Source organism: Podarcis liolepis, assembly GCF_965112155.1.
Source record: "Podarcis liolepis genome assembly, chromosome: 4".
In the NCBI taxonomy this organism is placed as follows: Eukaryota; Metazoa; Chordata; class Lepidosauria; order Squamata; family Lacertidae; genus Podarcis; species Podarcis liolepis.
The window spans coordinates 101923524-101945903 of NC_139558.1; the positions used below are offsets into that span (position 1 = coordinate 101923524).

Genomic DNA, 22380 nt, shown 5'->3' on the forward strand with positions numbered 1-22380 from the left:
TCGTGAGCCTCTGTCTAATTACCGTATTTTTCGCTCTATAAGACGCACCAGACCACAAGACGCACCTGGTTTTTGGAGGAGGAAAACAAGAAAAAAAATATTCTGAATCTCAGAAACCAGAACAGCAAGAGGGATCGCTGTGCAGTGAAAGCAGCAATCCCTCTCGCTCTCCTGGCTTCTGGGATAGCTGCACAGCCTGCATTCGCTCCATAAGACGCACACACATTTCCCCTTACTTTTTAGGAGGAGAAAAGTGAGTCTTATGGAGCAAAAAATACGGTATTTTTATTTTTATTTTATCCCGCCTTTTTCCCTGACTCAAGGTGACTTGAGGTGGTGATTGCAGTTTTACAATCCTCTAAGTAGTAATAATAATAATAATTTATTATTTATACCCCACCCACCTGGCTGAGTGTCCATATTTCCCCTTCCAACTCTGCAATTCTGTGATTCTCTGAAGCCTTTGCCTCTTTCCCATTCCTCTCTCTTTCTTTCCCCCATGCAGTTAACGGTTGGGCGTCTGGGGAAGGTTGTGGAGGAGAAGAAATCGATCACCCTGCAGGACATCAGTTTGGTAGGTCTTTCCGTGCGGCCGAGTCTGCCCTGGGCTTCTTCAGTACGTGTCATGCATGTCACGGGGCCTCCCATGCTGTGGCTCCAGCACGATTCACATTTTATTTCTCCGGCTGCCTGCTCTTGAATGAAGCCAGGATTACAGAGACACATGTGAACCGCCAACCCAGCAGGGGCTGCTTGGAATGTGCCCTTTCATATTCAGTTTGCAAAAAGGAGGCAGATCTTCCTGGAATATATATACACACACAGGGGTACCTTGGTTCTCAAACTTAATCCGTTCCAGAGGTCCGTTCCAAAACCAAAGCGTTTCAAAAGCAAGGCGCGCTTTTCCGTAGAAAGTCGTGCAGAACTGATTAATCCATCCCAGACTTTTTAAAAACAACCCCTAAAACAGCAATTTAACATGGATTTTGCTATCTCACAAGACCACTGATTCATTCAGCCTGCACCTCTTCCTTAAGCGCGATTTGCTCAGCTCAAACCACTTTGGCTCAATCTGTCTTCTCCGTGCCCAATTTAAGAGCCCTCTCGCGCCCCAGACCTCCTCTCTCTCGGCTAGATTTGTCACGCTCCAGGGTGGACTAATATCACGTCTCAATCACGCGGTGGCTTGGCTGGACGCAGGGAAATCTGGCGGGTCAGGGAAAGGGTGCCGGCCCTCTCCCTTTTTCTGCCAGGCAGCCTCCATGCAAGGCTGGCGTCCCGCGATTTTGGACCAGCCAGAAATGTGTTTAACTCCCCGTCCTGCCCTACTTGTTGACTGAGGCATGGATGACGGATCGGCCGAGCAAAAGAGCTTGCCGAGGCGCCACAGGCTGGCTCTGGCGGTTGCAACGGGGATGGGTTTGATTAAAAAGGGAAAATAGAACTAGTTGCTACCCTGCTAAGTTCCCAAACGTTTTGGCTCCCAAATGTTGCAAACTCAGAAGTAACTGTTCCGTTTTGCGAACTATTTTTGGAAGCTGAACATCTGACAGGGCTTCCGGTTGACTGCAGGAGATTCCTGCAGCCAATCGGAAGCCGTGCTTTGGTTTCCGAACCTTTTGGAAGTTGAATGGACTTCCAGAACGGATTCTGTTCGACTTCCAAGGTATGACTGTATTGGTAAAATGCCCAGGAAAATCTGGGCATATGGGGACCCATGTCGGAAGTGTTGATTTGGGGGCGAATTTCCTTAAAAATAGTTTTTTAAAAACCAACAACTTGGTCACCAGCCCCCCCAAAAAAGCTCAAAAACACTTTGAAATATGGCAACCATATCCCAGCATTTATCTGAGGGATGTTGGGGGGTATGCCAGGGGAGTTCCCTGGGTCTCAGGATTGGACCCTGATATCTCAGGGTCTGGGACGTTTCTGATGCTTCAACCCTTGAGACCCAGACGCCCCACCCCCACCAAGCCAACCACAGACGGAAGGGAACCTGCCAACTCTGCTCCTGTCCCCTGGATGACCAGCCCTTGTCTCTCCCCCCCAGGAGGAGCATAAGCAACTGAACAGTATGCTGGGCTTTGAGGTGACCGCCATGCTGTGCGTTCCGGTGATCAGCAGAGCCACCTCGCAAGTCGTGGCATTGGCCTGTGCCTTCAACAAGCTCGGTGGAGAGAGGTGAGTTCGAGGCTCCGTGCCGGCCACGGACAGGAGCCGGAACAGAGCCGCTGCCAAGAATTCTCCCCTGCAAAGTTTGATGGTCTCTCAGTCTAGACCCCCTTCCTGCCAGGAATATATATTGCAACAAAACCATAACTGATGTGCCCTGGTGGCTGTTTTCTTTTTTGGGGGGAGGGGGTGGAAACTTCCACAAAAGTGCCATAGAAATTTCTTTCTATGGAAGGTTGCTACAGGAGTGGGGAGGGATGGCGGCAAATGCGACTCCAGTGGCGGGTAGTTCCGCAGTACAGAATTAACATGGTTGCTGTTCTTCTCTCTCCCCCCCCCCCCCCGGTAGCTACTCAGAAATGGACGAGCACAAGATCCAGCACTGCTTCTGCTACACCTCCACGGTGCTGACTAGCACACTGGCCTTCCAGAAGGAGCAGAAGCTGAAATGCGAGTGTCAGGTGAGGTGCAGGCAGGCGGGCACACCTGGCATCTCTAGGGCAGCGCTGGAGAGGTGGGTCTGGAGCTCTGCATCTCAAGGGCATCTCCAGACAACGTGCTTGCATCAGTTTAACCGGTACAAAGGCACTGTAGTTTGTTGATATGGCAGGGCAGTGCGGTGTAGTGGTTACAGTAGGGGTTGGCAAAGTAAGGCCTGGGGGTGGGATGCAGCCCCCAAAGCTCATAAATCCAGCCCGCGGACCCTGCCACCCGCTCGGTCAGTCCCCGCGCACTGCAGACGACTGGCCACGCGGGGATTGACGTCCGTGACGCTGGCAAGGCTTCTGGGCGGGTGGCCACACTGGCAAGGCTTCGGATCAGCTGCAGAAAGCTCCTGCGGCCCATCCGAATCACGGGCAGCTCTGGGTGGGTGGTGACGCTGGCACGGCTTCGGATTGGCTGCAGGAAGTTCCCACAGCCAATCCGAAGCCTCGCCCCCTGCGGCTGAGGTAAACCCGGCAGGCGGGCAGCGGGTCTGGGCCGTGCCATGGGCGTCGTGATGGGCGCATCACAGGGCTTCAGCCAGAGCTCGGCGACTGCGCTGGAGGGCAAGCTGTGCGCTGCCTGCCCGGCGCTCTGTGTGCATGGCCTGCCCGCCGACCTGGCCTCAGACGACAGGCTGCAGTGCATAGTGCACACCGCCTAGGAGTTCCACAGGGACAGGCCAATGGAGCGGCTGCTGTTTGTCAACAATGTTGGTGAGTGGGCGGCGCTGAGATGCGCTCCTGAGCGCGTGCAGAGTGCGTTCCTCCTCCAGGTCTGAAGGCAGTTGCGGGACTGGCTTGCAGGGTATTTATATTTTTCAAAATCTAGTCTGCCCTCCCCAGGTCTGACGGACAGTGGACCGGCCCCCTGATGAAAAAGTTTGCTGACCCCGGGGTTGCCCTTTTCTGAACGTCCCCCTCTTTAGCAAACTCTCATCTGCCCCCCATCCTTGAAACTTCACCTTCCTTGGTCCTACTGCCAAACGCCCGCCCGGCTTGGGGGAACTTTCCTTTGCCGGAGCCGTGCAAAGTTTTTGACCTGTCGACTGAAACTCTTGTAAATCCTGCTGGTCTCCTTTTCCCCACCCGCTGGCCTGCTGACGCTGGAAGCAGCAGCAAAAGCTCAGCAGGGATGCTCTCTGCAGGATCCTGCGCAGCCCACAGAGCGGCCTCTGAGCTCAAGCAGCAAGGGGGACGCAGGCAGTTGCCTTCTCAAAGGCCCCCAGCCTCATTAGAGTCAGCCAGGTGACGGCATGAAAGGGAAGGACGGAAGCAGGTTCCAGGAAGCAAGCTGAGATCAAAAGAGCTGGGAGGCTGCTGCAGAAGAGGGGGCAGGAATCGAGGAATCCTAGAACCTTAGAGCTGGAAGGGGTCCCCCAGAGGTCATCCAGTCTAACCCCCCCATGCCCACATCACAGCTAAGCCTCTGTTTGGAAACCTCTGCTTTGAAAGTTTTTCCAAGTTAGGTTCAAAGGAGCATATGTACAACAAGGACATGGAAACACAGAATTGCAGAGGTGGATGGGACCCAGCCAGATCATCTAGTCCAACCCCCTGCAGTGCAGGAAGATGCAGCTGTCCCATACAGAGATCGAACCTGCAACCTTGGCGTTATCAGCACCATGCTGTAACCAACTGAGCTATCCATTCATTTCATGTTCCACCAGGCCTTTGGTTAGGGCACAGCCTGACTCCCTCCTTTGGCAATCTTTACAATACTTTAGTTTATGGTTGCCATCAATTTTGATTTTAATTAATTCTTATGATGTTTTATAATGTTGCACTATTTTAGTGTTGTTAGCCGCCCTGAGCCCGGCTTCGGCTGGGGAGGGCGGGATATAAATAAAATTTATTATTATTATTATTATTATTATTATTATTATTATTATTATTATTTGGCAAAATAGCTTGCAGACAAAATAGATTAAAAACAACAACAAGGGTCTGAGCCATTCATGTCCTTGGTCCAGTCTGATGAAATGCAGGCTTCTCCTGTTCCAACTTTTAATAGAATCACGATCTTGTCGAGTTGGAGGGGACTCCAGTGGTCATCTAGCCCTGCCCCCTGTGATTCAGGAATAACAGCTAAAGAATCTCTGACAGATGCCCGCACCCCAACCTCCCCAACCCTTGTGGGGGGCCAGATGGGTGGGGTATAAATAATAAATTCTATTCTATTCTATTCTATTCTATTCTATTCTATTCTATTCTATTCTATTCTATTCTATTCTACAATCTTATTCAAAGTCAAAAAAAGAAGTTTACTCACATCAGTTCACAGTTGGATCCCTGAAGGCAGACTTAGTTACAAATATGTACATGAGGATCTACGCCATATGGGGGAATAATCCCAGTGCTTCTGCTAGCTGAGAGCTGGCAGAGCAGTCCTAGCTAGAAGCTGGTCAAACAAAGAAGGAAGTCAAAAAGAGAAGGAGGTGTGTTTCGTGACTCGTCCTTTTATACTTGGACAGGTAAGGCCACACCCACCTTCTATCACATGCAAAAGGAAGGATGCTCCAGCCAGGAGGAACAGGAAGTTTCCACTGGCTGGACCAAATATTCTCTTGCATGTCTTCTCTAGCATTACAAGGAATGTTGGACTCGACTGCCTCTTACGGATCACATCCCACAAGTCCACCACCTTCCAAGGAAGCCCGTTTCCCCTTCAAATAGCTCTTGTGCTTAGCAGGTTCTACCTTACTTTTAGTCGGCATTGCAAGGAGGAGCCCTGGATCTTAGCCTTTTTCGCTAATCGTTTTCTCGCACTTCAGTCCTTTTACCTCCTTGCCTCAGCTGGATGAGCAGACACGCTGAAGATTGCAATGCCCAAACGATTTGCAAAATGTAACCGTCTAAATTTAATAATGACAATTTGAGGTATTGAGGGATAGCTCGGTTGGTAGAGTTTCTGAAGTTTGTGAGTTCGAGCCCCACATTGGGTGAAAGATTCCTGTATGCAGGGGCCTGGACTCGACCTTCCTGGTCCCTTCCAACTCTACCATTCTATGATATAATAATGGTGATGATGATGATAATAATAATAATAATAATAATAATAATAATAATAATAATAATTATAATAATAATAATTTTATTTATACCCCGCCCTCCCCGGCTAGAGCTGGGCTCAGGGTGGCTAACACCAGTAAAATTACAGTAAAAACATGGGGGGGGGACCAATTTAAAATGCAATTTAAAATGCAGCCTCATTTTAAAAGTGGCCCATAGATCAAGACCATAAGGGGAGGGAAACGTAAGGGTCAGACTGAGTCCAAACCAAAAGCCAGGCAGAACAGCTCTGTCTTGCAGGCCCTGCGGAAAGATGTCAAGTCCCGCAAGGCCCTGGTCTCTTGTGACAGAGCGTTCCACCAAGTTGGGGCCAGTGCTGAAAAGGCCCTGGCCCTAGTTGAGACCAATCCAACCACCTTGCGACTTGGGACCTCCAAAGTGTTGTCATTTGTGGACCTTAAGGTCCTCTGCGGGGCAGACCAGGAGAGGCGGTCCCGTATAACTGCTGTTTAGACTTTTGCTTGGTTGCCCTGAGATGAACGTCTGAAGCCCCAGGGTCTCAGAACCTCAGCTGACAAGCACATATCTTTTTATAGTTGGTCAAGGTCTTCGCGAGAGGGAAAGAATAATCTTATTGCTGGAACAGAACCCCCCCCCCCCCAAAAAAAAAGAAAGAAAGAAGAGATGGCTATCAGGAGTTACTAACCAAAATGGCTCTGCTGTGGAGATTGCTAGAAACCACAGGAGGGGAAGGGGCTCTCATTTGTGAGAACAGGACTGGAGGGGCCAAGTCTGTGGGTAGCCAAGTCTGTGGGTAGCATCCCATTGCCCACCAGGCTCTGCGCCCCCCCCCCTTTCCACCCCAAAACACCTGAGTAGTTGTCCAACTCCCCAGAGAGCAAAGGTCATGAATTGGGTGAACAGGGGACGGCAGCTGGTTGGTCCAAATGAGAGCCAGTGTGGTGCAGTGGTTAGAGTGTACCAGGGAGAGACCTGGGTTCGAATCCCTCCCCAACTGGGCCATGAAGCTCATTGGGTGTGACCTTGGGCCCAGTCACTGCCTCTAACCTCCCTCGCAGGGTCGTTGTGGGGATAAAGCGAGGGCTGGAGGACAATCATGCGCTGTCCCTTGGACAAGACAGGTGGCAAAAATCAAGGAAAATATTAAAGGACGGCTTTCTCAACTTTAAAATATTTCTGTGCCAGCTGCGTGCAAAGAGCACCCTCTTGTGGCACCAGCTGGTGCTGCAGGGCAATAAATAGCATTGGCTGAGGAGCAAAGCTGATTTACTGCTAATACTGCTGCACATGGAAATTGATTTGGCATGGAAGGATTTATTTGTTTGTCTGTTTCATAAAATTTATACACCGATTGCTGGATTTAAAAAACCATTGTGTTCCTTCTGGGGTGGTTTGTCCACCTTTGGTTCCTATCCTGAACTCAGCTGTCACCTGTGGCTCCTAGAAGCTGTCAGAAGGCCACAGCAGCCAAACCCAGGAAACAGCTTTCGCTGACCGGTTAAATCAAGTGAAGGCAGCCGGTGGGTCTCTAACCCTCAGGGAATTAGGGACCTCCCCTGAATGAGAAGACAGGCTCTTGAAGATTGAGGAGACGAAACCAAGAGTGGGTCTAATGGTCAAGAAAGCTGTTTCTGCAAGTGCTGTAGAGAGAAGGGAGGGGCAGGTTGGGTCATCCACTTGGAAGGGGGCCCATCTAGGAGAAGGAAAACTCTGGTCCTAGATGTCTTCTGCCTTGAGGGACATCTTCGGGAGTGGAGTCCTGAAGACAGTTGGATGGCGTCTTTTATACTCCTCTTTCCAGCAACTCTGGCAGCCAGGTAAAGGTAAAGGGACCCCTGACCGCTAGTTTCAGTCATGGCCGACTCTGGGGTTGTGGCGCTCATCTTGCTTTATTGGCCGAGGGAGCCGGCGTACAGCTTCCAAGTCATGTGGCCAGCCTGACTAAGCCGCTTCTGGCGAACCAGAGCAGCGCACGGAAACGCCGTTTACCTTCCCGCTGGAGTGATACCTATTTCTCTACTTGCACTTTGACGTGCTTTCAAACTGCTAGGTTGGCAGGAGCAGGGACCGAGCAACAGGAGCTCACCCCATCGCGGGGATTTGAACTGACCATATCAGCAAGGTCGAGAGGACCTCATATACTACATAATGTTGTAACTCTAATTCCATTGTCATTTTGATGTTGCGTCGTGTGAATCACGAAGTGGGCGGGGAGGCATCACCTGCCTTGATTTCAGAATTAAGGAGTAAGGTTTATATATTTCATGTCTCTCTCTTTCTCTCTCTCTCTCCTCCCCTCAGGCTCTTCTGCAAGTAGCCAAGAATCTCTTCACACACCTCGGTAGGTATCCTCCATCATAGCTGCCCCCAGTGGCATCGTGTAGCCTTGGGACTCGACCCCCATCTGTAAAATGGGAATAACAGCAACAACAACAACAACAAACAATGGGGGAGCTTTGCAATGAAATCCTGAAGGACCAGAGACATAGCTGTCCCTTTTCTTGTGAGGAATCCTATTCAGAATAAGGGAATTTCCCTTTAAAAAGGGGAAACGTTGACAGCTATGGCCAGAGATCAACCTTCCAAAAAGGCCTCTGCGTGCCCCTGCAGTCGTGATATTAAACGAGGAACATTTTCAATGGACCATGTCAGGCCATCGCTGAGCGGTTCAGCTCTGCAGGTGCCCTCGAGCCACCCACCGTTCCTACCGCACAGGGTTGTCGGGAGGGTAAAATGAGGAAAAAGGGGGGGAATCCTGTATACCACCTTGAGCTTCTTGGATGAACAGGTGGGGTCTAAATGTGATAACGTTAAATAAATCGAAGGGGAAAGGGGTCTGCAGGGAAAAGGGGTGCCTTTCTGGTCCTCCCTCTGGACCCCAGAATTCTCTCCGCATTTGAGGCTCGCCACAGCTTGATGCGCTCTCTTGTGCTGAGCGAAGGAAGATGATGGGATAGAAACTTAGCCTAGAGTTTCCAGCAGAAGTGATGGAAGTCCTGTATGGCTTATTTATTTATTTTAATCATTTTTATTGATTTTCCAATAAAAAACATCCAATTAATATATCCAATCATAAAATTTAAAAAACTAAAATAAAAAAGAGCAAATTATAATTATTAATTTTTCGGAGCTCCCCACGGTCTGGATCTCTGAAGTATATCTCCACATCTCAGTCCTGCCTCTCCTCCTCGTTTCCATATTTTCCACATCTCGATTTTGATGCTTTATAATTCTCCGTCCCTGAGTCCACGATTCTCAATCATGTCAGACATCATGTACTTTCATCCGCCAACGACAGCTTTGTTAGTGTATATTTTTCCAACTGCCTTTTTATCAGCGCAGCTTCCTCTGACTCCGTTCCAATCTGGGATGTTGTCCAAGTCTGTTATCTGGAGTTTAATGGCGCAGCAACTCCCAATCTTTAATTGTCCAAACCTTCCTTTTGAGCTCTATTGAACCAGTACCTTCCAAGTTAAATTGTTAGGCAAAACTGTTTGGAATATTGCAATGTAGATAAACTGTATTCCACAAATATCAGTCATTTGGCGATTGATCAGCCTTTGGAGACCGCACTCTGCCCCCTCTGGGGAAGTCTTATATGGCTTAGGTCCAGGCTATCTGATGGGCCTTCTCCTGCCTGGGCTCTGAGATATTCAGAGATGCTCTTCTTTGAATCTCCGCTTGGTGGGGACGTGGCAGAGGGCCGTCTCATACCTTCCCAAAACCAGGATGCCTGTCTTCCAGGACATCCTCCCAGGCGAGACATGTGACCCACAACTCACTCTCGCTCCCCCCCCCAAAAAAAATGCTTTTTTCAGGGCAAAATCTCACATGGTGCCCCCAAAGTATACATTTTTGGGCACCGCGCAAAATCACAGCTCCCAAAATGGCCACAGTGCTCTCATGCAAAAAACTGCGTTTTTTCTGGGGCACTTCTCGGTGGTTTCTGCTCCCAGACAACTTTGGAATTCCCTCCCTGGAGAAGCCAGACTGGCTCCTTCCTTGCTGTCGTGCCAACAGCCCGGGGAGACTGTTTTATTCTGGCCGGCCTGGAAAACTGCCTGTTTTCCAAAGGGCTTTTCAACAGCACTGTGCCGTTTTCACTGTATTTTCATAGATCTTTATATTGCTTTAGCCCTATTGCAGTCCAGTTGTTTTTCGACAATCATCTTTGATATGTTTCCAGCTTTTTGTATTCTGACTTGCTTTTAATTTCTGCAACCCTCCTTGAGTCCCAGCCGGGATATAATTAAAATCAGCCGTAACCAAGAATAAGAATAATCTTCCACAAGCCGCTCGGTGGCCTCTGGGTCTCCTAACCGACTGCTTCTCTGACCCTTCGCAGATGACGTCTCGGTGCTGCTGCAAGAGATCATCACAGAAGCCCGGAATCTCAGCAACGCCGAAATGTGAGTCTCCTGCAGCGACAGTGACGCACGGAGCTCCCTCTGGTGCAACGTGAAGCCAGGGGGGGCTGGCATTCCTGAAAGCAAGCCCCCAGCCTGAGACACCAGACCCTCTGGCCAAGGGACAGATCCCAGGCGGGTCTTTTCATGGGTCGGTATATTTAGAAAATTGCCTCCAAGGTGGTTTGGGAACAGCAGGACAAACACATTTCTGAATTTAGCCGTGTGGGTTTGGACTGACTTTGGATTCCCAATGCTTCACCCCCGCAAGGAGTTTGTTCCCTCTCCCTGTTATTTGTTTTGTTTTTTAAAAATGAATTTGGGGTTGTTTTGGAGAAATGAGCTAGAATAAGCTTTAGGTAAAGGTAAAGGGACCCCTGACTGTTAAGTCCAGTTGTGGCCGACTCTGGGGTTGCGGCACTCATCTTGCTTTATTGGCCGAGGGAGCCGGCGTACAGCTTCCGGGTCATGTGGCCAGCATAACTAAGCCGCTTCTGGCGAACCAGAGCAGCGCACGGAAATGCCGTTTACCTTTCCGCCGGAGTGGTACCTATTTATCTACTTGCACTTTGATGTGCTTTCGAACTTCTAGGTTGGCAGGAGCAGGGACTGAGCAACGGGAGCTCACCCCGTCACAGGGATTCAAACTGCCGACCTTCTGATTGGCAAGGTCAAGAGGCTCAGTGGTTTAACCCACAGCGCCACCTGTGCTTTAAAGGGGGCTTTAGTACACCAATATTCCCCTATCTCTTAGTTTCCGCATCCTTTTCCAACTTTCACCTGACGCAGAAGAAGCTTGTGGAAACCAAGTGGAATATAGCACTAGTTTGGCACTCATTTCTGCGCTATTTGCTTCCAGCAAAAATCCATTTCTAAATAACGTGGAAATGAGCGCTTAACCTGTACCAGGCACCACAATCACCTCTTGCACCCGGGTAACTTGTGCTATTTCAACCATACGTAGCTGAAGGCAGGGTGCTTGAAACCGCACAAGTTAAATCCAAGCAAGACACAGAGTTTAATAGCTCTTTTTGCTCCGGTTCTGTTGTTGTTGTTGTTTAGTCTTTTAGTCGTGTCCGACTCTTCGTGACCCCCTGGACCAGAGCACGCCAGGCACTCCTGTCTTCCACTGCCTCCTGCAGTTTGGTCAGACTCATGTTTGTGGCTTTGAGAACACTGTCCCACCATCTCGTCCTCTGTCGTCCCCTTCTCCTTGTGCCCTCCATCTTTCCCAACATTAGGGTCTTTTACAGGGAGTCATGAAGTGGCCAAAGTCTTGGAGCCTCAGCTTCGGGATCTGTCCTTCCAGTGAGCACTCAGGGCTGATTTCCTTCAGAATGGATCGGTTTGATCTTCTTGCAGTCCATGGGACTCTCAAGAGTCTCCTCCAGCATCAATTCTTCAGCGATTAGCCTTCTACTTATAATAATAATTGTGTTCTTTATACCCCGCCCATCTAGCTGGATTGCTTAAAAGCTCTCTGCCTTGCTTGCGAGGCCTGGCTTGCTCACAGCACCGACTCTGGGGTGCTCATGCAAGATCCCACAGGACAAATCTGAATTCCCACAAGATCTCACACTAGATCCCTAGTCTCCCAAAGCTGGGATACTGAGGAGGCTTGCTCCCCAAGCAAGGCAGATGACCAGTGCTGGATTTACATATAAGCTAAACAAGCTATAGCTTAGGGCCCCACTCTCTTGGGGGCCCCCAAAAAATTCACTATTAATATACTTCTTCTTAATTGTATTTTTTCGTGTATAAGACGCCCCCTAGTTGGGGAGACTAAATTTAAAGAAAATGAAGGGAGGGGGCCCAAAGTCATTGAGCTTTTTTTTAGGGGGAATTGCACGCACGCCATCACTCCATCAGGGCCGTTGCTGGGGGTTGGCAAAGTGGGCAGCTGCTCCCCCCTCGCCACTGCTGGCATGCGCCTCATGCAGCGACATGGGGGGGAGTTGCGTGCCCACCAAACAGCTGGCTGGCGGGTGCGCAGATTCCCCCCATGCCACTATCCATGTATAGGATGACCCCAGTTTTTTTGACATCATCATCATAAACTTCTATTTGTACCTCGCCCTCCCCGGCTGAGACCAGGCTCAGGGCAGCTAACATCAAAAATAAACACTGATATAAAATCAAACAGTAATTAAATCACCTCTTAAAAATAAGTCAGGATAAAATTAAAATCGGAATTAGATGGCTTTCCGCAGGATTTGGGTTGGGAACCGTAAATGCTCACCAACTGTGTACGTTGATCTTATATGGGCCTGTGAGAACGCTGGGCGGCCTCTTTCGTACTAGTCAAAAAACATCACCTAATACAGTGGTGCCTCGCAAAACGAAAAGAATCCGTTCTGTGATTGTCTTCGTCTAGCGGTTTTTTCGTCTTGCGAAGCAAGCCCATTGACAGATTAGCAGATTAGCGCTATTAGCGGCTTTTAGCGGCTTATCTGCTGATCGGATCAGCTGATAAGCGGCTTAGCGGCTTAGAAAAAAAGGGGGGGAGGAAAAAAACCCCGCAGGAACTCGCAAGGCATTGTCGTCTTGCGAAGCAAGCCCATAGGAGATTCGTTTTGCGAAGCACCTCCAAAACGGAAAACTCTTTCGTCTAGCGAGTTTTCCGTCTTGCAAGGCATTCGTCTTGCGGGGCACCACTGTACACAGAAAAAAATATGGTAAGTTGTGATTGTATTGTATCAGAAACGGATTTAGGGCAGCAAGATGTGTTCCCGTGCACAGGGCATTGCAACTATGATGTAGGGAACTGAGCACAACAGAAAGCGAGAGGCGACAAATGTTGGGTTCGCACAGGGCTCTGCTAGAATTTGAAAGACCACACTCTGCCCCCGACTGTATTCCTCTGTATTTCCGGAAGTGGCACTCATGGTATGCAAAGGTTCAGGCAGAATGCGGAAATGAACAGTTAGAGAAACCTTTCGGGGGAACTGGAATAAACAGCTTACGGCTGCAGCCCAGTTATTTAGATATTTGTATTTATCTTTAGAGTTACCGTATTTTTCGCTCTATAAGACACACCCGACCATAAGACGCACCTAGTTTTTAGAGGAGGAAAACAAGAAAAAAAAATATTCTGAATCAAATGTTGTTGAAGAAAGCAACGCAAAGCCTCTTCAGCGCTTCGGGAGGAACTCTCCTGCTTCCCTGAAGAGGCTTCGCATGGCTATCCCAGAAGCCAGAACAGCAAGAGGGAAAAAGTGTGTCTTATAGAGCGAAAAATACGGTATATATTGTCACAAGATTTCAGGATAATAATACAAGGTAAAAAACACACACCAGTAAACGGTTAAAGCAAAAACAATGAGACAGTATAACACCCTCTCCCGCAACACCTTTAAAAGGCTGTAGAATATCAACCAGCCTTGTAAAACAAAAAAGTACAAATCACAAATACAAATTAGCAAATAGCACTTGAGAACAATTTAAAACCACCCCACCCCAAATAAATGACACCAAATTACAAACCCCACCCCCATCAAAACCATATTTTTAGCACACAGGGGGGCTGACCCATGCCCTCATTCCGTCCCTAAAGTGCTGCCCCCAAAGGGACGAGTCCCTTGGGTGTCTCTGCTGTGGTGGCAATTACCTCCTCCTTTACCAGATACTTGCGTTGTCTTGTGATGCTTCTGGGACCTCACAGTTTCTCACACCACCACCGCCACTTGAACCCGTGCGCAGGCCCAGAGGTTGCGTTCCTCCTCGCTTGTCTCAGAGAACGGTCAGGATCCTGGCGACGGTGGTTTATCGAGCCCATATCTCACCTGGGCTTGTTCTTTTGCAGATGTTCTGTATTCCTGCTGGACAGAAGCAGCCACGAACTGGTGGCCAAGGTTTTTGACGGGGGCGTGGTGGATGATGAGGTAAGGGCCACCGGCAGTGGCGGATTTACGTGTAAGCTAAACAAGCTCTAGCTTTGAAATATACCCGGAGTCGAGTGGATTTCATGCTCTTTATTCAGCTCATAGTGGAGAGGAGGAATGAGAGTTTCCCCCAAATATCTGCTTTGTATACATTATTTACACAATGGGCTGCACATGATTGGCTAATTCCAGGATTCTCCTGTAGGCCAATCAGGTTGTAGATTCACTTCCACCTGGAGCTGGATTGGGTGGCTCCTGCGGACCAATCATATTGCTACATTGTTCTAGGACCAATCAGACTGCTGCATTTTGGATCCTATTCAACTCAGTACATAAGAGGCTTAGGGCCCCACTCTCTTGGGGGCCCCCAAAAAATTTAAAGGGGAAAAATCCTGGATGTATATTTCCAAAATATAAGATAAAAAACAAATAAGATAAAACCTACATACAGCAACAGTGTTTTGTGTTGTGTAGGCTCCTGTGATGTAAGTCATGGGCCCCGCCTGCTTGCCTGCTCCCTAAAATATCACTGGTTTTCTCCTTTCTATATATAGGGTGCCTACATTCTGCATGGACTGGTTGCATAGAGACTGGTTTTTAGAGACTAGATTATGAGTCTCTGAAAATTGTGTTTCTAAAGGAACTTTTGTTATTGCCAAATGCCAATGTGCTTGCATTATTAAGTTTGTTATGAATAAAAAAATCATTTTAAGTTAGAGCTTAATAATTATTTCACTATTAATATACTTCTTAATTGTATTTCAGTTCAACAATTACTTTGATAAAATACACATTTTGTTGTGTGCAAATGGCTTGAGATACCTATTAGGTCCATAAATCACCATATAGCATTTATTCAAACACAAGAAACAGCGACAATTTGTTGTTGACAAAGGACAGCTGGACATATAAAGGGCCCCATTACCTTCTGTAGCTGAGGGTCACATCAAACCTAAATCTGGCCCTGGCCACCAGAAGGAAAGCGTGGGGGGGGGCTACAGTGAGAGTGGGAGTGGAGAAATGGGGGTCATTTTTCTCCAGTTTCCCCCATTCTTTTTTCCAGTTTTTTAGGGACAAATTGAAGGGGGGAGAGGAAAAATGAGGAAGGGAAACCCCTCCCCTGAGTCTCCCCCCCCCCCCCGCTTCATATATCTCTGGTCCCCCAGATATGGTTGGATCAGAATTCCAACCATCCTCATCCCTGACCAGTGGCCACACTGGGACTACTGGGAGGTGGTGGGGTCTAACAATATTTGGAAGGCAGCAGGTTAGACACCCCTGAACTAAAGGGATGGGAGTATAATTGTGGGCCCTACCTTATTTTTATCCTTGTAAGTTCTTTTAAACGGCTTTTAATATTTCATTTTTTGGTTGTCTCAAGGATTTGGCCCCAGTGTGGTTTTTAAGGCTCCAGGTATCTTTTGCCAAACTCAATTCCCATCCCTTCTCTTATTCTTACACCGTCTGAATCCGGAGAGATTATTGCAAAAATGAAATAAAAAGAATTGGGAGAATTTAAATTCATTTTAAATCCCAGCACATTCAAGCCAAGCTTTTGGCAGTAACTGACCTTTGGGTGGAAGCTAGTAGTTAATTTCACGCCAACGCTTTGGTGAAGGAAGCCTCAACTGGTTGGGAGAAAAATGGAAAGGAATTCTTGGCAGGAATTCTCCAAATTTTGGGCGGCTGTCAGAGCTTCAGTTGCCCCCTAACTTGAAAACCTCACTTGTGACTTTCGCTTTGGTGCAAAAGTAGGTGACATTTAGCATTAGCTGAAAGGTAATAAGTCATATATTGCATGTTGCCAAAGGCTTGGAGAACCCTGGTAAATTCTAAGCTATTTGGTGGGATTTTATCTTTGATACAGCAAATGCAGGCACCCAGGACTCCCTCCCCACAAGGCAAGATGAAATTTGGCTTTTCTGATGGTCTTAAGCAGTCTACCAGCCTAATCACAGAACTGCAGAGTTGGAAGGGACACCCAAGGGTCATCTAGTCCAACCCTCTGCAATGCAGAAATCTTTTGCACAATGTGGGGCTTGAAGACACAAACCTAAGAGTCTCGTGCTCTACTGACTGATAACACTTTATTAGAAAAGTAAGCAGTGGTGAAGTCACTTATTTAAGATATTTATCCCGTTAGATTTCAAGCAGATCAATTTTCAGTATCTTTTAATAGTCTGCTCCTGGTTAATATTACCTGTTTTCCGGATAAACCACACTGATTTTTTTGAACGTCTGTTATTTTTATTCTATCAATTTCCCCCCTTCTCCTCCCAACCAGTTTGCGCTTCCATCTCCTCCTTTCCTTCCTGTTGAGGCAGAATGTCTGCTGTCTTCGACCCGAAGGCCGAGTATTGGCTGGCCTTCCTCTCAGTCCTCAACAATGCCCTTCCAGTAACAAGGCTGGTTGGTGGAGGGTAGTTCCACACACACACACACACACGAGACTGTGGAGTAACCCGCTTTCCTTCTGCTGTGGACTCCTTTCTCAGAGCCACGAATTCCGGATTCCGGCCGATCAGGGCATCGCGGGCCACGTGGCGACCACGGGGAAGATCCTCAACATCAAGGACGCCTATTCGCACCCGCTCTTCTACCGCGGGGTGGACGACAGCACCGGCTTTCGCACCCGGAACATCCTCTGCTTCCCCATCAAGGACGAGAACCAGGGTGAGTGTGCAGGAGAAGCGCAACGCCAGGTATGCGCAATGCCCCACGCGGGTGAGATGTTTGAGAAGCCCCTCGTGCCCCGTCTTCCGTGCTCCCCCAAGTGGGAGAAGGATCTACGTCCCTTCCCCTTTCCCATCCACCTGGGCTCACCGACTTACTCGAGAGTAACTGACAGCTCCCTTGCCTCTGGACGTGCCAAGAAGAAGGCACATCGTCAGAGCACCCTTTGGAAGGGAGAAAGAAAGAGAAACATAAGGAGAGCTTGCAGGATCATGCCAACAACATGCCAATTATGGGAAACCCGCAACCAGGATTTGAACACAAGATCCCTCTCCGCTCCTGCTCTTTTCCAGCAACTGGCATTCAGAAGCAGAGCCCTCCTGGCTAGTAGCAACTGATAGCCCTCTCCTCCTCCATGAATTTATCTAATCCACTCACTGCTGCCTCTGGTGGGAGAGAGTTCCATAGTCTAACTATGCACTGCAATTGTGGGAATGTTCAGGGAGGCAGGAGAGGATATATTGTTTATTAATATCCTTCCTAATTTGCGCTAGCAAGTTCTATAACTCATCAGAGTTTTACATTCCCCTTTTAAACGCACAGCAGATAGCTGGTTGCAGGCTTGTGTAAGCCTTTCACTATTAAGTTCCTGGTAAGTTCCCTTATAAGGGATGCGGGTGGCGCTGTGGGTTAAAGCACAGAGCCTAGGACTTGCCGATCAGAAGGTCGGCGGTTCAAAACCCCGCAACGGGGTGAGCTCCCATTGCTCTACCCAAGCTCCTGCCAACCTAGCAGTTCGAAAGCACACCAGTGCAAGTAGATAAATAGGTACCACTCCGGTGGGAAGGTAAATGGCGTTTCCGTGCACTGCTTTCGTTTGCCAGAAGCGGCTTAGTCATGCTGACCACATGGCCTGGAAGCTGTACACCAGCTCCCTTGGCCACTAAAGCGAGATGAGCGCCACAACCCTAGAGTCGGCCATGACTGGACCTAATGGTCAGGGGTCCCTTTACCTTTACCTAAGTTCCCTTATATCCCTCTTAAAAGAATAAACATGCCACAATCTTGTTTAAAGTATATAAAAGAAGTTTACTCACGTCATCAGTTCACAGTTGGATCCCTGAAGGCAGACTTAGTTACATGTGGATCTATCCCATATGGGGATAATCCTAGTGTCCTCTGCTGGCTGAAAGCCAACAGAGCATCTCTAGCTAAAAAGCTGCTCCAACGACGGAGGAAGTCAAAGAGAGGAAAGAGGAAAAGAGAAAGAGTGTTGTGTGCCTCGTGCTTTTGTTACCTGGACAGGTAAAGCCACGCCCACCTCTAGTCACATGCAAAGGAAGTATTTTCCAGCTCAGGAGGAAACAGGAAGTTCCAACTGGCTGGACCAAACATCCCCTTGCATGTCCACTCTAGGAAAACAAGGAATGTTGTACTTGACTGCTATCTATGTATCACATCCCACAGCAATCGGGTGTGCTCCTTCTCCTGCCCATCGAATGCAAGAACTCACCTGTTGTCTTCTTCTCCACTTCTTCCAGAGGTCATTGGAGTGGCTGAGCTGGTGAACAAAATCAACGGGCCTTGGTTCAGCAAGTTTGACGAGGATCTGGCCACCGCCTTCTCCATCTACTGTGGCATCAGCATCGCCCACGTAAGCAGGATCCTTTGGGTTCCCCTGGATCTTTTCTCCACCCCGGGTAGAGCTATACACCTCTCTTTCACAGTGGGCCAGCCTTCTCCAACCTAGTGCTCTCCGGAAGCCTTGGATGCAGCTCCCACGACTGTGCCAGCTGGGAGGGCACCAGGTTGGGGAAGACTGCAACGGACCATATTCTTTCCAGGAAAGAGGGTGCAAAGCCAGCCGTTTTGCTGAAGATCCCTAGATTTTGATCCATTAACACAGAGATGCGTTTCCATCCTATAAAAAGGTTTTTCAAGCTTTTACTTGCAGAGCTTTCTTCAGAAACAAAACAAAAGCATTCAAGATACGTCAAAAACATCCATACACTCAAGTAGGACCCTGGCAGAGACACATGCCCAACTGGCATGTTCTCTCCCTCCTGGTCGTTCATTCGGGAGCTTCAAAAGCTTTCTTCAGCCCGAACATCACAGCGACCGATGCCAACAGACACCGGCACACTTAGGGATCCGCAGAGTTTGTGCATTTTGTGCGACAGACCTCAGCAACTCAGCATTTTGGCTAATCTACTTTATTTACATATAAAAACACACGGAGCACTGCAACATGGCTCCCTCTCTCTCTAGCATCAGACAGCAAAGAGAAAAAGAACAAAGGACAATAGTCCCACTTCATGGAACACAGTAACACAAACATCCTGTCTCCGTCACTTCCCACTCTGTGGAGTCAAAACATACACCGTCATGTAATAGACAACAATCCCATGACTGCAATCACGGAGCAGGAATTCTAACAGGGGACACCACAAAGCCTTCATGGGTGCTTTGGCGCCCGTGGGCACTGGGTTGGCGACCCCTGCATTAACATATTTCCCCACCCCTTGTTTTCCTTCATTCCAGTCTCTGCTCTACAAGAAGGTCCACGAAGCCCAGTACAGGAGCCACCTGGCTAATGAGATGATGATGTACCATATGAAGGTAAGGCCAGCTTGCTTTCGCGTTGTGGAATCATAGAACTGTAGAGTTAGAAGGGACCCCGAGGTCCTGCAATGTAGGAATCTCAGCTCCAGAATCGCTGGCAGGTGGCCATCCAACCTCTGTACAGAAATCTCGAATGAAGTCTACCACCTTGTGAGGGAGACCTTTGCACTGTTGAGCAGCTCTGACAGTCAGAAGGTTCTTCCTAATGTTCAGCTGCATTTCTGGTTCATTGAATCCATTGGTCCAAGTCCTTCCCTATGGAGCATCAGAAAACAAGCTGACTCCCTCTTGCTGCATCACCTTCCTCTTGGGGGCATGTGAGGGGGGTAGACCTGAGCTATCTCCAGCATCAATATACTGATAGCGTAGCTCAGTGGCAAAGCATCTGTTTGGCATGCAGGAGGTTCTGAGTTCGAACCCAGGCAGCATCTTCAGGTATAATAATAATAATAATAATAATAATAATAATAATAATAATAATTTATTTATTTATTTATTTATTTATTTATTTATTTATTTATACCCCACCCATCTTGGCTGGGTTTTCCCAGCCACTCTGGCGGCTCCCAGCCAAATATTTTTTAAAAATACAACATTAAACATTAAAAACTTCCCTAAGCAGGGCTGCCTTCAGATGTCTTTTAAAAGTAAAATAGTTGCTTATTGCCTTGACATCTGGTGGGAGGGCGTTCCACAGGGCGGGAGCCACCACCGAGAAGGCCCTCTGCCTGGTTCCCTGTAACCTCACTTCTCGCAGGGAGGGAACCGAAAGAAGGCTCTCGGTGCTGGACCTCCATGTCCGGACTGAACGATGGGGGTTCAAGTATACTGGGCCGAGGCCGTTTAGGGATTTCAAGGTCAGCACCAACACTTTGAATTGTGCTCGGAAACATACTGGGAGCCAATGCAAATCTCTCAGGACCAGTGTTATGTGGTCTCAGCAGCTGCCCCCAGTCACCAGTCTGGCTGCCGCATTCTGGATTAATTGCAGTTTCCGAGTACCTTCATAGTCATGTAGAGCGCATTGCAGTAGTCCAAGCGGGAGATAACCAGAGCATGCACCACTCTGGCAAGACAGTCTGTGGGCAGGGAGGGTCTCATCCTATGCACCAGATGGAGCTGGTAGACAGCTGCCCTGGACACAGAATTGACCTGCGCCTCCATGGACAGCAGTGAGTTCAAAATGACTCCCAGGCTGTGCACCTGGTCCTTCAGGGGCACAGCTACCCCATTCAGGACCAGGGAGTCCCCCACACCTGCCTGCCCCCTGTCCCCCAAAACAGTACTTCTGTCTTGTCAGGATTCAACCTCAATCCGTTAGCCACCATCCATCCTCCAACCGCCCAGGTAGGGCTGGGGATGACCTTGGAGAGTGAGAATCATAGGCTTGGAAGGGACCCCGTGGGGTCATCCAGTCCAGCCCCCTGCGATGCAGGAATCTGCTGCCAGCCATACTAGGAAATACTTAGGTGGATAGACCATGGCTCTGACTCTGTAGCTGCCGGCTGCCTAGGTTCCTGTCATCCTATTTCAGCTTATGGCAGCCTCTGCTCACCTGGCACCTGGCATTGTTGAACTACAACCCCCACCATGGCTGGGCCTGAGGGGAGTTGTGCTGGAACAACCTCCGGCGGGCACCAGGTTGCCTATGTGTTGGTAAACAGGTAAATGAACATGCTAACACAAGTGACTTAGTGTTGGCAGTTTAGCTTAAAGTTGGGAATGTGGCCAGTTTGCAGGTACATCTTCATGTGGAGTCGAAAAGGGACTCCAATTGTCATCTAGTCTAACCCCCGGCAGTCTTGATCGTCACCATTTCTCCTCCTCAAAATAGCTTGTTCCACATAATAATAATAATAATAATAATAATAATAATAATAATAATGCGGCACCAGCTATTTTTCCTTTTGAAAAGCTAAGCGCTGCTTCGTCTTCCAGGTTTCAGATGATGAATACACCAAGCTCCTCGACGAAGGAATCGTGCCCGTCTCAGAAATTGACCCAAACTTTGCCAAATTCACCTACACCCCCCGTTCCCTTCCGGAGGATGACACATCTATGGTGAGCATTGGCGGGCAGAGGAGAAATTCAGTTGGGTTTGCATTTTAATGAGAGATGTACCTATTTTGTACTTTCCAAAACAAGGCAAAACACAGGGATCCTTAGAAATCGGCTCCAGATTTTGTGAGGGAGATCTCCACCCCTACAGCATATGCCCTCTGTGCTTTCTTGGGCTGAGAGGAGTTGTAGTCCAAAGGTGGTGATGTAGTCTAAACCCCTGAGCCTTGGGCTTGCTGATCAGAAGGTTGGCGGTTCAAATATCTGCAACAGAGTGAGCTCCCATTGCTCTGTCCCAGCTTCTGCCAACCTAGCAGTTCAAAAGCATGCCAATGCAAGTAGATAAATAGGTACCACTCTGGCGGGAAGGTAAACGGCGTTTCCATACGCTCTGGTTTCCATCATTGTCCCGTTGCACCAGAAGCGGTTTAGTCCTGCTGGCCACATGAAACCTGTCTGTGGACAAATCCCGGCTCCCCGCCTGAAAGCGAGATAAGCGCCGCAACCCCATAGTCACCTTTGACTGGACTTAATAGAATAGAATAGAATAGATTCTTTATTGTCATTACACAAGTGCAACATTGCACAAAGTGCAACGAAATTGGATGCCATCCCTTAAAACAACAAAAGCAAAACAACAACAACAACCAAACAAACCACATTCCAGCCACACCCACACCACACCCATCAAACTCCCAGTTTGGTCCAGGGGTCCTTTGCCTTTTTACCTTTACCTCTTAGGCTGATGGAAGTTGTAGTCCAAAGGAGGGCATCAGGTTGCGATTGGTTGCTTCTGCACACCTCCTGAATGCGCTCTCTCTCTCTCTCTCTCTCTCTCTTCTCCACAGGCCATTCTGAGCATGTTGCAGGACATGAATTTCATCAGCAGCTACAAAATCAACCGCCAGACCCTTGTCAGGTAGGATGTCCAGAGGGCTGTCTTTTCTCTCTCTCCCTTTTATAGACTCACACATTAGAATCACAAAATTGTAGAGCTGGGACCCCTAAGGGTCATCTAGCCCAACCCTCTGCAATCTTTTTGCCCAACGTAAA

At 48.6% G+C, this 22380-nt stretch overlaps 2 protein-coding genes across 5 annotated transcripts in view; one reads left to right on the forward strand and one right to left on the reverse strand.

Annotated features, from left to right (window-relative positions):
• Positions 1-22380, forward strand: part of PDE2A (phosphodiesterase 2A) — a 393922-nt gene that overhangs the window by 351275 nt on the left and 20267 nt on the right. For all 3 annotated transcript variants that reach the window (XR_014525169.1, XR_014525170.1, XM_083499374.1), the window contains 11 exons: positions 506-574; positions 2051-2181; positions 2522-2633; positions 7989-8028; positions 10033-10096; positions 13896-13974; positions 16470-16647; positions 18189-18301; positions 19189-19266; positions 21208-21330; positions 22176-22246. Coding sequence is in view for 1 of the 3 variants with exons in the window: in XM_083499374.1 (XP_083355500.1) it covers positions 506-574; positions 2051-2181; positions 2522-2633; positions 7989-8028; positions 10033-10096; positions 13896-13974; positions 16470-16647; positions 18189-18301; positions 19189-19266; positions 21208-21330; positions 22176-22246 (1058 nt within the window). In the remaining 2 variants the exon portion in view is untranslated. The remainder of the gene's footprint in view (positions 1-505; positions 575-2050; positions 2182-2521; positions 2634-7988; positions 8029-10032; positions 10097-13895; positions 13975-16469; positions 16648-18188; positions 18302-19188; positions 19267-21207; positions 21331-22175; positions 22247-22380) is intronic.
• Positions 1-22380, reverse strand: part of ARRB1 (arrestin beta 1) — a 558582-nt gene that overhangs the window by 306499 nt on the left and 229703 nt on the right. The gene's annotated exons all lie outside the window — the stretch shown is intronic.